The following is a 12,301-nucleotide window of genomic DNA, read 5'->3' on the forward strand; positions in this document are numbered from 1 at the left end:
GAGTGAGTATTTCCTTAAATGATCAAATGCCTTAGCTAAACTATTCATCACCTTGAACCCACAGACAACTTTCCCTGTTCAGAGAGTGAGTATTTCCTTAAATGATCACATGCCTTAGCTAAACTATTCATCACCATGAACCCACAGACAACTTTCCCTGTTCAGAGAGTGAGTATTTCCTTAAATGATCACATGCCTTAGCTAAACTATTCATCACCTTGAACCCACAGACAACTTTCCCTGTTCAGAGAGTGAGTATTTCCTTAAATGATCACATGCCTTAGCTAAACTATTCATCACCATGAACCCACAGACAACTTTCCCTGTTCAGAGAGTGAGTATTTCCTTAAATGATCACATGCCTTAGCTAAACTATTCATCACCTTGAACCCACAGACAACTTTCCCTGTTCAGAGAGTGAGTATTTCCTTAAATGATCACATGCCTTAGCTAAACTATTCATCACCATGAACCCACAGACAACTTTCCCTGTTCAGAGAGTGAGTATTTCCTTAAATGATCACATGCCTTAGCTAAACTATTCATCACCATGAACCCACAGACAACTTTCCCTGTTCAGAGAGTGAGTATTTCCTTAAATGATCACATGCCTTAGCTAAACTATTCATCACCATGAACCCACAGACAACTTTCCCTGTTCAGAGAGTGAGTATTTCCTTAAATGATCACATGCCTTAGCTAAACTATTCATCACCATGAACCCACAGACAACTTTCCCTGGTCAAAGAGTGAGTATTTCCTTAAATGATCACAAGCCTTAGCTAAACTATTCATCATCATGAACCCACAGACAACTTTCCCTGTTCAGAGAGTGAGTATTTTCTTAAATGATCACATGCCTTAGCTACACTTTCCATCACCATGAACCCACAGACAATTTTTCCTGGTCAAAGAGTGAGTACAAGAGTATTTTGTTAACCAAAACAAAACAACGGAAAAGTCTAAAGCGGAACAGATTTAATTCTGACGAACCTGATTCGTAAAACCTGTCAAATATTATCTTCAATGCGAAGTGCATAAACGCTGTATTAATAACCTATCTTGAAAATTTTATTCTACACTTGCACTATCCTGAACTTATTTCACAAATACTGAAAACCTCTTTTTCACATGTAGTGATAAAAGGGTTGCGTTTTTAGCTCACCTGGCCCGAAGGGCCAATTGAGCTTTTCTCATCACTTGGCGTCCGTCATCCGGCGTCCGTCGTCGTCCGTCGTCTATAGCTTTTTACAAAAATCTTCTCCTCTGAAACCACTGGGCCAAATTTAACCAAACTTGGCCACAATCATCATCAGGGTGTATAGTTTAAAAAATGTGTCCGATGACCCCACCAACCAACCAAGATGGCCGCCATGGCTAAAAATAAAACATAGGGGTAAAATGTAGATTTTGACTTATATCTCTGAAACCAAAGCATTTAGAGTAAATCTGACATGGGATTAAACTGATTATCAGGTCAAGATCTATCTGCCCTGAAATTTTCAGACAAATCTGACAACCTGTTTTTGGGTTGCTGCCCCTGAATTAGTAATTTTAAGGAAATTTTGCAGTTTTTGGTTATTATCTTGAATATTATTATAGATAGAGATAAACTGTAAACAGCAATAATGTTCAGCAAAGTAAGATCTACAAATAAGTTGTCATGACCAAAATTGTCAGTCGACCCCTTTAGGAGTTATTGCCCTTAATAGTCAATTTTTAACAATTTTTTGTAAATTTTTGTAATCTTTTACAAAAATCTTCTTCTCTGAAACTACTGAGACAAATTTAACCATACTTGGCCATAATCATTATTAGGGTATCTAGTTTAAAAAATTTGTCCGATGACCCCGCCTTCCAACCATCATGGCCGACTTGGTTAAAAATAGAACATAGGGGTAAAATACATTTTTTGGTGTATATCTCTGAAACTAAAGCATTTAGAGCAAATCTGACAGGTGGCAAAAATGTTCATCAGATTTAGATTTATCTGCCCTGAAATTTTCAGACGAATCCGACAACCCGTTGTTGGGTTGCTGCCCCTGAGTTAGTAATTTTACAAAAATTTTGCAGTTTTTTGTTATTATCTTAGATATCATTATAATATCTAATATCTAATACTATTAATTATGATTTTAACCTTAATTTACATGATTTCCAAAGCATCAGTAAATACAGGTGAGTGACACAGGCTCTTGAGAGCCTCTAGTTTCTTTCTTTGTCATATTTATTGACCAATTTAATATTTTGTATACTATATTCTGTTGCTCTTGTTGCACACAATGTGTGCCTGAGTGTATTAGTAATAAACCCAATAATAAACCCAAGTTAAACTTACATTATGTACAGTTGCTCTGTTGTTCTTGTGGAAAGAAACTGCTTTTGAAAACTGTTGTATATATGACTTTAGGTCAACTTTTTGTTGTAAGGCTGGAGTTTTACTGTATTACAGACACATGATGTAAAATAATATACATATTTATACAGAAAATAATGTTAAAGCAAATCAATTACAAGCACTGTAGATTTAAAGTTGATTTTTTAAGTAGACTACCGGTAGTTAGTTGGAGTAAAGTTTTCTGAATTTTTTTATACGACCGCAAAAAAATTTTTGTGGTCGTATATTGGTATGACGTTGGCGTCGTCGTCGTCGTCCGAAGACACATTGGTTTTCGCACTCTAACTTTAGTTTAAGTGCATGGATCTCTATGAAATTTTACCACAAGGTTCAATACCACAAAAGGAAGGTTGGGATTAATTTTGGGGGTTATGGTACCAACAGTAAAGGAATAAGGGGCCGAAAAGGGGCCAAAAATAAGCATTTTTGTAACTTCCAGACATAACTTGTGTGTTAGTGTATGGATATCTCTGACATTGTACCACAAGGTTCCATATCACAAAAGGAATGCTGGGATTGATTTTGGGGGCAATTGCCTCAAAATTTTAGGAATTAGGGGCCAAAAAAGGGGCAAAAACAAGCATTTTTCTAGTTTCATGACAATAACTTGTGTTCAAGTGTATGGATCTTTCTGAAATTGTACTACAAGGTTCCATATCACTAAGGGAAAGCTGGAATTGAGTTTGGGGGTAATTGCCGAAACGTTTAGGAATTGGGGGCCAAAAAGGGGCCAAAAATAAGCATTTTTCTAGTTTCCAGACAATAACTTGTGTTCAAGTGTATGGATCTCTCTGAAATTGTACTGCAAGGTACCATACCACAAAGGGAAAGCTGGAATTGATGATGGGGGTAATTGCCTCAATATTTTAGGAATTAGGGGCGAAAAAGGGGCAAAAAACAAGCATTTTTCTAGTTTCAGGACAATAACTTGTGTGTAAGTGTATGGATCTCTCTGAAATTATACTGCAAGGTACCATACCACAAAGGGAAGGCTGGGATTGATGATGGGGGTAATTGCCTCAATATTTTAGGAATTTGGGGCCAAAAAGGGGCCAAAAAACACATTTTTCTAGTTTCCAGACAATAACTTGTGTTCAAGTGTATGGATCTCTCTGAAATTGTACTGCAAGGTACCATACCACAAAGGGAAGGCTGGGATTGAGTTTGGGGGTGATGAATCATAAGGGGGTTCAAAAAATTTGGGGGGGGGATTTTTTTTTTTTCCTTTTTTTTTCTTTTTTTCCTTGTTTTTTCTTTTAAAATTTTCCATTTTAAGTTGGTTATTTCTGATTTATATTTAAAAGCAAATAATAATGATATGGTAGGAGAAACACACCAAACAGGATGTGTAAATTATTATATAATAAGTATTGTGCAATAGCAAGAAATTTTCAATTGCACAGTATTGCACAATAGCAAGAAATCTTCAATTGCACAGTATTGCGCAATAGCAAGAAATCTTCAATTGCACAGTATTGCGCAATAGCAAGAAATATCCAATAGCACAATATTGCGCAATAGCAAGAAATTGTCAATTGTACAGTATTGCGCAATAGCAAGAAATATTTAATTGCACAGTATTGTACAAAAGAAGATACTTCGTATAAATTGCTTATTTCTTGACCAATTTCAATGGGGTTTTATTCTTGAATTCTTGGGGTTTTTTAATATGCTGAATCTAACCGTGTATTTAGTTTTTGGATTTTGGGCCCCGTTTTTAAATTGGTCCACATTGAGGTCAAAAGGGTCCAAAATTAAACTTTGTTTGATTTCATCAAAAATTGAATTATTGGGGTTCTTTGATATGCCGAATCTAACCGTGTATTTAGATTCTTAATTTTTTGGTTCCGTTTTCAAATTGGTCTACATTAAGGTCCAAAGGGTCCAAAATTAAACTTAGTTTGATTTTAACAAAAATTGAATTCTTAGGGTTCGTTGATATGCTGAATCTAAACATGTATTTAGATTTTTGATTATGGGCCCAGTTTTCAAGTTGGTCCAAATCTGGGTCCAAAATTAAACTTTGTTTGATTTCAACAAAAATTAAATATATGGGGTTCTTTGATATGCTGAATCTAACCATGTATTTAGATTTTTGATTTTTGGGCCCCGTTATCAACTTTGTCCACATTGAGGTCAAAAGGGTCCAAAATTAAACTTTGTTTGATTTCATCAAAAATTGAATTCTTGGGGTTCTTTGATATGCTGAATCTAACCATGTATTTAGATTTTGGATATTGGACCATAATAGGTGAATGTCCAATTTAAAATTTTTAAGTTCTTAGACCACATTCATTCTGTGTCAGAAACCTATGCTGTGTCAAATATTTAATCACAATCCAAATGCAAAGCTGTATCAAGCTTGAATGTTGTGTCCATACTTGCCCCAACTGTTCAGGGTTCGACCTCTGCGGTCGTATCAAGCTGCGCCCTGCGGAGCATTTTATTTAACATAATTTATTAATGTTACTGACACATTATTAATTCTTTTCCAGATGTATGAATTAGTGAGACCATTGTTAAGCATTTTACATTTAGAATGTACAGCATTAGAGAATTTTGAAGCATTGTTAGCACTCACAAATTTGTCATCGATTAGTGAATCTGTCAGGTAAAATTACTTTAGTGAATAAGAACAAATGTAACATGTTTAAGGACTCTGTAAATAAGTGACTATGTGGTAAACTTATAGACCAGGATGTTACTGCAAAATTAATACCATAACTTTATTAAACTTCTGATTTTCTCCGTTCTCTTCATGATTGATTGATTTACTGCTGCTATATGCCCAATGTTGAATGTAATATGCATATTGAGGACAATATCTGCTCACTTCAGGAATACTGTGTTATTTAAGATATGACACAAGTGACAAGATTGCTGACTTGGGCCATGCACATGATTTTTTTGTGTGTGCATATTTCTAAGTCATCTACAAGGGGCTAGTTATGGACGTAGAGGGGGTCCTATGGAATGATTTTCTTAACCCTCCTAAAAAAATAGTCATTGAATTAGCTTGTAAGTATTAAAACAAGCTTAGAACGTGGACATATATTTACCTATAGAACATCAAGTAAAGTCTGTTAACTTTTGTATATTTTAGGAAAAGGATTCTTGCAGAGAAAGGATTTTCAAAGATAGAGCATTACATGTTTGAAGAACATGAGTTATTAAAGAGAGCATCCACAGAGTGTATGTGCAATTTGGTCATGAGTGATGAGGTGAGTATTATAACATTCCTCCCTCTTTTTGAATGTCTTACTCAATTCATGATATGTGTGATCTCATTGTTAATGTTTTAACACTGATTGTTCAATGTGTAATTTCTATATCAGAATTGAGAAAGTCAGTGAAATGTTTATAAAAAGAATACTGTAAATGCAAAAAAGTTTGTTTGGATGTATTATTATGATTGTTAGACTATGGACTAAATGTGAGATTAGTTATTGTGATTTCACTTAGATGAAAAAAAAACAAGAATTTACAAGCATTAGAATTTTAAAAAAAAGGTGTTTTTTTTTATGACATTTATTGAAAGAAAGAATAAAATCCTACAATTTGGCCCATGTTGTTGTGACGATGAATGATTATCTTGCCTTATTCAAAAGATTTTTAGAATTATGCTTGATGACGACAAATATATCTTTGTCTTTTTCTCACTGAAATTTTTACAACATCTGTTAATATTCTTTTTGTTGTTTTTTTATCAGGTTGTAAAATTATTTGAAGGAGAGAACGACAGAGTTAAGTTATTGGTATTATATTGTGGTGATGAAGATGACCCATTACTTGTCAGGGCTGCTGCAGGATCCCTAGCTGTCCTGTCACACAGTGAAATAGTGTGTAAAAAAGTACTAGAGGTAAGAGTTATTTTCCTTTTCAGTGACTTTAATAGTAGAATTAAGAGTTATTTCCCTTATTAGTTACTTTTAAAGTAGAGTTAAGAGTTATTTCCCTTATCAGTTACTTTTTTGTAGAGTTAAGAGTTATTTCCCTTATCAGTTACTTTTATATTAGAGTTAAGAGTTATTTCCCTTATCAGTTACTTATATAGTAGAGTTAAGAGTTATTTCCCTTATCAGTTACTTTTATAGCAGAGTTAAGAGTTATTTCCCTTATCAGTTACTTTTATAGTAGAGTTAAGAGTTATTTTCCTTGTCAGTTACTGATAAATGACTGCAGTGGTGAAAATGACCATCAGTAATTATTGAGATAGCTTTTGTATCTGTCAAAAAAATTTTTAGACAGTCAATCTTGTCATTATTACTATATAAAAAAATACATACACATATTTCTATTTTGTTGACTTTAATGATGTTTTTAGTTTTTTGTACTAAGCATAAATCAGGTCGTTGGTTTTATCTTTTCACATGTTATCAAATTGATGCCTTTTGTAGCTTACTTTATGGTATGGGTTTTGGTCATTAGTGACCTATAGTCGTTAAAATCCCTGTCTTTTGGTGTCTGGTGGATATTTGTTAACTTAACAATCATACCACATCTCCTTATTTTCATATTATTATAATGAAGAATTGTTTTTACTTTTGTATGACCTTTACATATGACCAAAACAATGTCTTTGATAAGATTTATGCCACACTTTTTATAATTCAGTTCGGCCTACTAAAGTTTTAAAGAAGAGCAGGACTCTCATTAAGATTTTTTAAAGCAAATGATGGGAGGTCAAAGGTTTGAAGGAAAACATTCACAATTTGGGTGCTCTGAATATGTGTTAAGTTTGTTATTAAGCAATTCTTTTTATTTGCAGGTCAAACCTCATATGGAAATGCTGCAGTCTCTTCTTGTGAATGAGAATGTAGAAATCCAGCATCGAGGATGTTACATCATGGTAAACTTGATTAATTCTAACAAAGAAATAGCTGAAAAATTGTTAGAAGGACAAATGTTAGAAATTCTAATGGCTATATCAATTCTTAATGAACCCGAGCGACAGCGTGCAAAAGAACTTTGTGTACAATGTTTGAAAAAGGCAGAGGAGTACGGAATTATCAAGCCAAATAAGTAATTCAGAGACGATTTTTTGTTTGACAAAAATCATGACATAAACTGTTTCATTTTCAATGTAGACTTATTTAACTTCCTGGTTTGAAAATATGTCTGTTTTAATGATACCTAATTTTTTTGTTTTTAGTTTAGGATGTTACAGAATTAAATGTGTATGGGGCATGGGAGGGCTTTTTTAAAACCCCAACAGCCTATATTATAAAGGTTTCATTAAACTCATAATTCCTACAAAATTCTAAGGCAAACACCCATTATTATTAATTTGAGGGCCTCCCATCCCCTCACCACCCAGCAATCATGAATTTTGGAACAGATTTAGTTCCTTTGATTTGCTATCAGGAGCTATTATAGCATTCTAATTTATGATTTATCTCTTTTGAATTGCCTAAAGTTAGGTTCATCATTCTGGAAATGAGCTTGGTGAGGCCTATCAAAAAAAAAATGGTTGTTCCTTCATTTTGACTCTGCACATATTCATGTAACATGCAGAATCATTGCATGCATTATGTATAGCAAATATGACAAATTTTTGACAAAATATCATACATATCATTTGACATTTTTAATCAGGGCCAACACAACGCACGTTCTACATTGAAATAGGCAGTGAGCCTTAGGGAAATTGAAATGTAGAAAACAGTTTTATTTCATTTTCATATTAAATTCAATCTTCTTTCTATGGGTTCATATGGCTATTACACCCAAGGGAGGTAACTTGGAAGTCTTAAGTATTCAAATGTCTTAAAATAATTGTGAAATAAAAGCTAGAAGTGATTATTTCCGGAGAAAACTTAATATATATAATAACTTCATCTGATTAAATGGGAAATCACATTCACCATTAATCAACATGTTGTTTATAATAAAAAAAATATCCAACTGGTCGGAACCAGTTCAAACTATGGAGAACTGGCCGTTTCAGAATCTTAAGGATCATGGGTAATTTCATTGTTTGTACCCCAAAATGAAAATAACGTCACGTCATGGGTTGAATTTTCATTGTTTATGATGTTTTTAACCAATCACGACATTCTGGTGTACACTTTTGCAAATATTACCCAGAATGCATTAGATTCTGAAATGGCGAATTAGAGATATATTTGAATTTTTATTGTTAGCTAGATTTGTAAAGTTATCTTCATCCCTTATTTTTATTCTCCCATTTCATATTTGAACCTGTTTAAAACAGGTGGTCATATTTGGTGCTTAAGTTCTGTTTTATACTATATACACAGGGTGATAGTGCAATGAGAAAGAAATCACTCAGATTTTAAATGCTAATAGTAGTGGAAAAATCAAATGCTAGAATTAAGTCAGGTGATGTTTATACCTACTGAATATTCATAGAAGCTTAATAATATACAAGGATCATTGTGTAATTTTTTTTTTATCAGGATGTGTTAGTACTTTTGTATACTATAATGTTTTATGTGTGTATTAGTTTATATAGAATCATTAGGGTGATAATGTTATCTATTTGTTTGTTTACTTGTTTGAATGATCTGAAATAATTTTTTTTAATTGACTATTATGGTCAAAAGAAAGTTTTTTTATTACTACTTATTAGATTTTAGTTTCATCAATTACTGTAAATTCAGAAATTATTGTGAGCATTTATTATGGATATTGTCGAACTATAGACTACTTTCAAATTTGTGCACTTTCCGTACCTTTCCCATGTCACAATGTCATAGACACAATGCTTATCTTATTACATCACAGTAAGAACCGATTGTTCAATAATGTCATTCACACCTCATTCATAAAAAACAACTCAAGATTGGTGTATGGACACAAATGCAACATTAATTATAGGGATTTCAGAAAATGGTGATTAACTATTGAAATTAAAAAATGCTAGTTTTTATTTTTGCAAAACTTTATCTTTGTTGTTAAAATCAGTGTTAAGATTCTGCATATTTCTGCATAAACTGTTACCCTGCTTTGACAGTAAAGGATAATGTAATGCATATTTTGTTGCAAACTGTATCCTTGTTTTGACACATAGGGGTTTGATATGTATACTGTGTATTTCTCTGTTACCCTGCTTTGACAGTAAAGGATAATGTAATAGATATTTTGTTGCAAACTGTATCCCTGTTTTGACACAAAGGAGTTTGATATGTATACAGTGTATTTCTGTATTCATGCTATGGCAGGTGTAGAATAGAATGAGTGATGTATTTATATGTGCCAAAATGTGTTTGATAAACAAGAGTATATTTCTTAAAAAATTAAAATTATTAAAACTATTCTGGATTTGTGTTTTATTCTATGAAATTACTTTGTCTTTTCATGTACTATCAGTGTTAAAAAAGTATTTGTTGCCTACAATTTTTTTGCAATATAATTAAAAACTTTGGGTTTTTTCTTTTAAAAAAATAGTGTGAGGTTGCTTCTAGTAGGATTTTAAAGAACTTGGTACCAATAGAAGCAAAATTGTCAAGGTTTATTTGCTTATTTGGTTTGGTGTGAAAAGTTCGCATTTTCTGATGAAATAGCCACAAGAAATATTTTTTTGTTTGGAAATTTGCTATACATTTCAACCAAATCAAATTGTAAAATAATAATAAACATGTTCACATCAGGAGAAAACAAAAACAACTGCAGACAAAAGTAAGACCAAATAAAGAAATATAAAGCCAATTCTTTGTCCTTCAACACATGGTTTGTTAAAATATAACCATTGTATAAAGATGTTCTTGTTTGTCATATGTCCATTGTCCTTGACCTCTTTTTCACAGTTTAGCAACAGATTAAAAAATTGTATAGTTTTTTTTTTGTCTTGGTACTTTCTCCCTTATTACAGTAATATGTTTTGTAATTTGGTATGTTTCTCAGATTTAATAGGCAATATTTTTACTGTGGTGTATGGAATGATCGTTAGGTGATATGTCTGTTTTGCAGGCTGCATTTGTCCATGACCAAATTTTAATTGTTCATTGGTCAGTGTTTAGTTACTGTAGTTTGTTTATTTTCTAATATGCTACAGTCGAACCTCATTGTGTCGAAAACTCGGATGAGTCTTAAGTAATTTCTTGGTCCCTATAAAATTCCTGTTTCGTCAATGCATATTTACCTCTGATGAGTCGAACTTGGTTGATTCAAATACTCTGTTAAGTCAAGTAAACTTTATAGCCCGTCGATGTAAAATTAATGTTAATTGACGCCGATGATTTGAAGTTTGAAATTATGAAATTTTTAAAGATGCACACTTAACAATAATAATTCAAATCTTATGCAACCTAATCATTTTCAAATTAGATTAAAGCTGTGTAAACATACTTGTTTGGATAACAATTAAAAACGAGATGTTTATGGTGACCAGTAATTAACACCTTTGTTGATTGTCCAAGCGGAACTATAGTGTGTTGGACATATTTAACCTGACATAAAAACGAAATGAATTTAAATGACCTAACCGAGATTAAATGAATCGTTAGAACAAAAATCCATTAATTACAATAAATAAAAGGATCAAGACAATTATGATTAATTTATAATAATTAAATGCAAAGCAGACGACCCACTATCATCAGAGATCTTTCTAAACTTGTTTCCATCCACGAGGAATTTCATAATTTATGGTGACTGACCTTTGTAAATATTTGTGTATTGATTTTATTTGTGAATGTTTTGTATCTGTCCTTGTGTGTTTAATTATTAGGAGGGACCAAAAAATATGGAGATTGAATACCAGCCATAAAGTGTCATATAAAAAAGGCATACTGTTTCAAAATATCTAGTTAACACAAATCTCATACTGTATTTCATGGGTTCAAAATTTATGACACACACTCAACATCGGATAAGTGGAATACTTTTGTTCAGTCCCTTCGAATTTGACACAATGAGGTTCAACTGTATAAGCAGTTGGTCAATTATTTGTTGTATGAAATGACTGTAAAGTTTAAATATCTGTTTGGCAGGGTTCATCTGACCTTACAAAGTATTTAGTCGTGTATATATAGATAATGATTGTAAGGTGTCCATGTCTATCTGACAAGTTCATCTGACCTTGACCTCATTTTCATGGTTCAGTGGTCAATGTCAAATTTTCCTGGTTGTCTGTTTTTCTAATGCTACAAGTAGTAAGTCCTGTTTATATAGATAATGATTGTAAGGTGTCCATGTCTGTCTGACAAGTTCATCTGACCTTGACCTCATTTTCTTGGGTCAGTGGTCAATGTCAAGTTTCTGGCAAGATGAGAGCACTAACTATGCAATTTTCCATATAATTAATGTTTCCAAGGGGTATAACTCTTTTAAAAATAGTTGATCGGCACTGATTTTCGAACTTGTCCAAGACATTGCTGATATAAGCCTATGATATAAGTTTCATAAAAATCTGGCAAGAATTGTACATGTGAGAGTGCTAACAAGACCGGACAGATGGATGGAAGCCCAGTATTTCTATGTCCCCCGCAACAACCCGGTCATTAGTTTACTATCTCATTGACCTATACCTAATATCTCCATTATTCAAAAAAATATTTTTTTTGTTTGTATTGATGTGTTGCTGTCTCATGGATATAAATCTGAGCTTTGTATGTAATAATAATAACATAGATTTTGATTGTCATAAGGGTCTGTAGGGGCCTGTGGCAAGGATGAATTTCTGTTTTTATCAACCTTATTTTCCACTGGTGGTCGAAATTTCTAACCGTTCATCCCTTGCAGGACCTACGTATTGCATGAATGGTAAATAGTTTCTCGTCCTAAATATGCATAAAATAGTTGCCACTAGACTTCAAACAAGCAACAATCAATAAATCCAATTGTCATAAAAATTAAAATAACAAAAATGCTAAACTCCAAAGAAAATTTAAAATGGAAATTCTCTTATCAAATGGCAAAATTAAAAACTCAAACACATCA

General features: G+C 32.7%; 1 protein-coding gene across 2 annotated transcripts in view; it reads left to right on the top strand.

Moving 5' to 3' along the window:
• LOC127723719 (protein unc-45 homolog B-like) overlaps positions 1-9,675 on the top strand; it is a 31,786-nt gene extending 22,111 nt beyond the window's left edge. For both annotated transcript variants that reach the window (XM_052230468.1, XM_052230469.1), the window contains exons 18-21: positions 4,894-5,009; positions 5,502-5,619; positions 6,109-6,258; positions 7,167-9,675. In XM_052230468.1, the coding sequence (XP_052086428.1) occupies positions 4,894-5,009; positions 5,502-5,619; positions 6,109-6,258; positions 7,167-7,424 (642 nt within the window). In that variant the 3' untranslated portion in view covers positions 7,425-9,675. The remainder of the gene's footprint in view (positions 1-4,893; positions 5,010-5,501; positions 5,620-6,108; positions 6,259-7,166) is intronic.
• The last annotated feature ends 2,626 nt before the right edge of the window (positions 9,676-12,301 follow it).

This window comes from Mytilus californianus, unplaced genomic scaffold, assembly GCF_021869535.1.
Source record: "Mytilus californianus isolate M0D057914Y unplaced genomic scaffold, xbMytCali1.0.p SCAF_13, whole genome shotgun sequence".
Taxonomy (NCBI): Eukaryota; Metazoa; Mollusca; class Bivalvia; order Mytilida; family Mytilidae; genus Mytilus; species Mytilus californianus.